The 2,940-nt window shown below is 36.4% G+C and overlaps 1 protein-coding gene across 1 annotated transcript in view; it reads right to left on the bottom strand.

Annotated features, from left to right (window-relative positions):
- The window catches only part of NAEGRDRAFT_63158 (uncharacterized protein), a gene marked incomplete at both ends in the record, with an annotated part of 3,304 nt that extends 692 nt beyond the window's left edge, over nt 1-2,612 (bottom strand). Inside the window, one exon of the mRNA XM_002681229.1 lies at nt 24-2,612. Within this exon, the coding sequence (XP_002681275.1) occupies nt 24-2,612 (2,589 nt within the window). The remainder of the gene's footprint in view (nt 1-23) is intronic.
- Between the last annotated feature and the right edge of the window lie 328 nt (nt 2,613-2,940).

The following is a 2,940-nucleotide window of genomic DNA, read 5'->3' as shown; positions in this document are numbered from 1 at the left end:
ACAAGATCCCTTTCCCCACAAACTGAAGCATCATTAGCAGCAACATTGAAACAGATAGCAAATTCACAACTATCTCCAGTCCAACCATAAGGGCAATCACATACTCCTGTAGAAAGACACGGACCTCTTTTAGAACAAACATTTGGATCCAAGAAGGATCTTCCACCACATTTCAATGGCTCATCACACTTACTTCCAGTAAATCCTTCAGCACATTTCAAAGAAATATCCAAAGCCATGTATTTTCCTGTCGTGTCCTTAAAGACAATATCTCCTTGAGAAGTCTTGAAAAGATTGGTGAGTAAAAGACTTGTTTTGGTATTGTCCAAACCAATTGTTGCAGCTCCTCCAAGGGTCTGTCTACCTGCAACATCGTACAAGATTCCATTCAGTACCTTTCTTATAAGGTTATTTCCTCCATCAAAGAACATTAAGGCACCATTGTAGTGCAATAGTGTGGAATTGAGATTTAAACTCAATAAGGATGATTTTGCACTCTTACCATCTCCAGAATATCCCTTTGATGTACCTACACCAGCTGTTGTCGCAATTGTTGAGGTTCCTAATAGGTTAAACTGACGTATAACATGATTGGTTGTATCCACCATAAATAAATCACCATTGTCATTGATGAGAAGAGAATTAATGTACCCAAGTGTAGCATCTAACGGCTTTCCATTACCATTGCTAAAACTCCATGATTTTCCAGATTCTGTATAACCTTTACCAGCAATGTGAAAAAATTGAGTTTCTCCTGTTTTGTAATCAAAGACCAATTTAAAAATTTTACCAGTATTTTGCTCCACAAATATAATTCCTTGTGAACAAACTTGAAAGGTTTGAATTTCACCTGTGAAAGTTCCATACGTTGTTGCAGTTTTCAAATAGGAAGCACCAGTAATAGAACCAGTAATTTTTTGGGTAAATCCTCCCTCTGGAAGAAATCTCAAACTCTTGGTACTATCAATAAAATAGACTATTCCATTGTAATAGCGCATTTCTTCTACTGTTGATTGAGTAAAGTAACCTAGTAAACTAACAGCCTTGGTTTGAAAAGAAATTGCCAGCACTTCTAGGGTTGTTTCGTCATGATAAATCAAATGTGATTCGTTTGAAACAAACTTTCCTCTAGGCATTGGAAAGTTAAAATCTGAAACTTTAAATGATGTAATTCCTGTACTAACTGTATTATTACATAGTGGGCCTGCAAATCCATCATAACAAATACAATTATCTGTTCCTCTGCAATAACCATTACCACTGCAAACACTGGAACTATTTCCTAAAATATTAAAACAAGTGTCAACATGACAGTTATTTCCATAATACCCATCATTACAAACACAAGTGTCATTTGCAATGCATTTTCCCCTACCACTACAAACACCTCCATTACTAGCCCTTGCTCCAAAACATGTAATTATGAGTGACTCGCAGTCAGTACCAGTATAACCATAGTTACAATTGCACACTTCTCCAGTTTGACAACTACCATGTCCAGAGCAAACTTTCGAGTCATTGAATGGGACAGAATTGCAAAACAGAGCAACTTCATCACAATTATCACCTTTCCACCTATTATCAACACAAGTCAATCCATAAACTAGTTTTTCAATCACATTATTATCTATTTGGTAAAATGTGTTGTTTTCTCTTCCCAATCCAAACTCTGCATAATCAGAACAATCTAAAGTCATTACAGTCTTGAAAGTGGTACCATCAAATTTCTTCATAAATCCCTTTTCATACCAGAATATTTCATTATAATTTGAAATGTACATTCCCTTATAATGGTTCATTCCAGTGGCCAGAGTGGTTTTGGTACCATCTTGTTTGAGTTTGACAAGATTTTTATAAGTAGAATCACAAAAAAGCAAATCACCATTGGTAGTAACAGTAAAGCAACTATAATCTGTGGGTACTGATTTGATATACACTGACCAGTTAGTTCCATTAAAATTGTCCAGGTTTGTGAGTTGGTAAAGTGTTGTTCTACTATACAAAAAGAGACAGTCACGAACCGGATCGTATTGAACTGTAACTGAATATTGGAATGGTGTGTTATACATAATCGAACTGTCTGGACCAAATATGAAAACCGACACAGAGGAGATGTCTTGAATGGCATAGCAGAATTTTTTCCCTTTTCTTTGCACACATTTAATGTTTGAGATGGCATAAGAACGGTCTGGATCTGGAACGCCCATACGAGTACTACTAGAAATACCAGTGTTCATGTTCAATTTACGGACACGAGATTCATCAATATAGTATAGAAATTCATCTCCTTCAACATCTGAAATACCATATCCTGTACTACTAAAAATCAATCCTTTATAATAGCTACCTATTTCTCCTTTCTTACCAAATACTGTTGTTCGAGATGTAATTCTATATTGCTTGTTGCAAGAATTACCATAGTAACCCTCGTTACATGTGCACACATCTGTGGCTGAACATCTTCCGTAACCTGAACATACCAATGCATTGGTGCTAGCTAGGCCAAAACATGTGGTGGTAGCTCCTTGCACTGAATCAACATGGTATTGAGTGAAAAACAATAGTGCTATAATAAGTGCAGCTATTAAGCGAGCATACCTTAATGGTTTCATTGTTTTTCAGTTTGGTATTGTGTTGGTTGGTTCTTTAATCGTCAATAGACCCAATCAACAAAAGCCAACAACATCACGCGGTGAGTTGGGTTCATCCATTCCAAATTTGTAAGAATATACGGTTCATTAGTCCTAATTTGAGCAAATTTAACTCTGCGAGTGAAGATACCTGAAGATACCTGAAGCAAAATGAAACAAATACTTCCATTTTCGCTCAGTGTAGATTCGAGAGGGAAAACCTTAATGCTCAAAGCAGGCATGACTGGAGCAAGATGGCTAAAAAAATGAATTCAACGCAACACAATAAGGTTTTCTTAGCATACCTTGT

This window comes from Naegleria gruberi (genome assembly GCF_000004985.1).
Source record: "Naegleria gruberi genomic scaffold NAEGRscaffold_6, whole genome shotgun sequence".
In the NCBI taxonomy this organism is placed as follows: domain Eukaryota; phylum Heterolobosea; class Eutetramitea; order Acrasida; family Naegleriidae; genus Naegleria; species Naegleria gruberi.
This window is presented reverse-complemented; position numbering and strand designations above follow the sequence as displayed.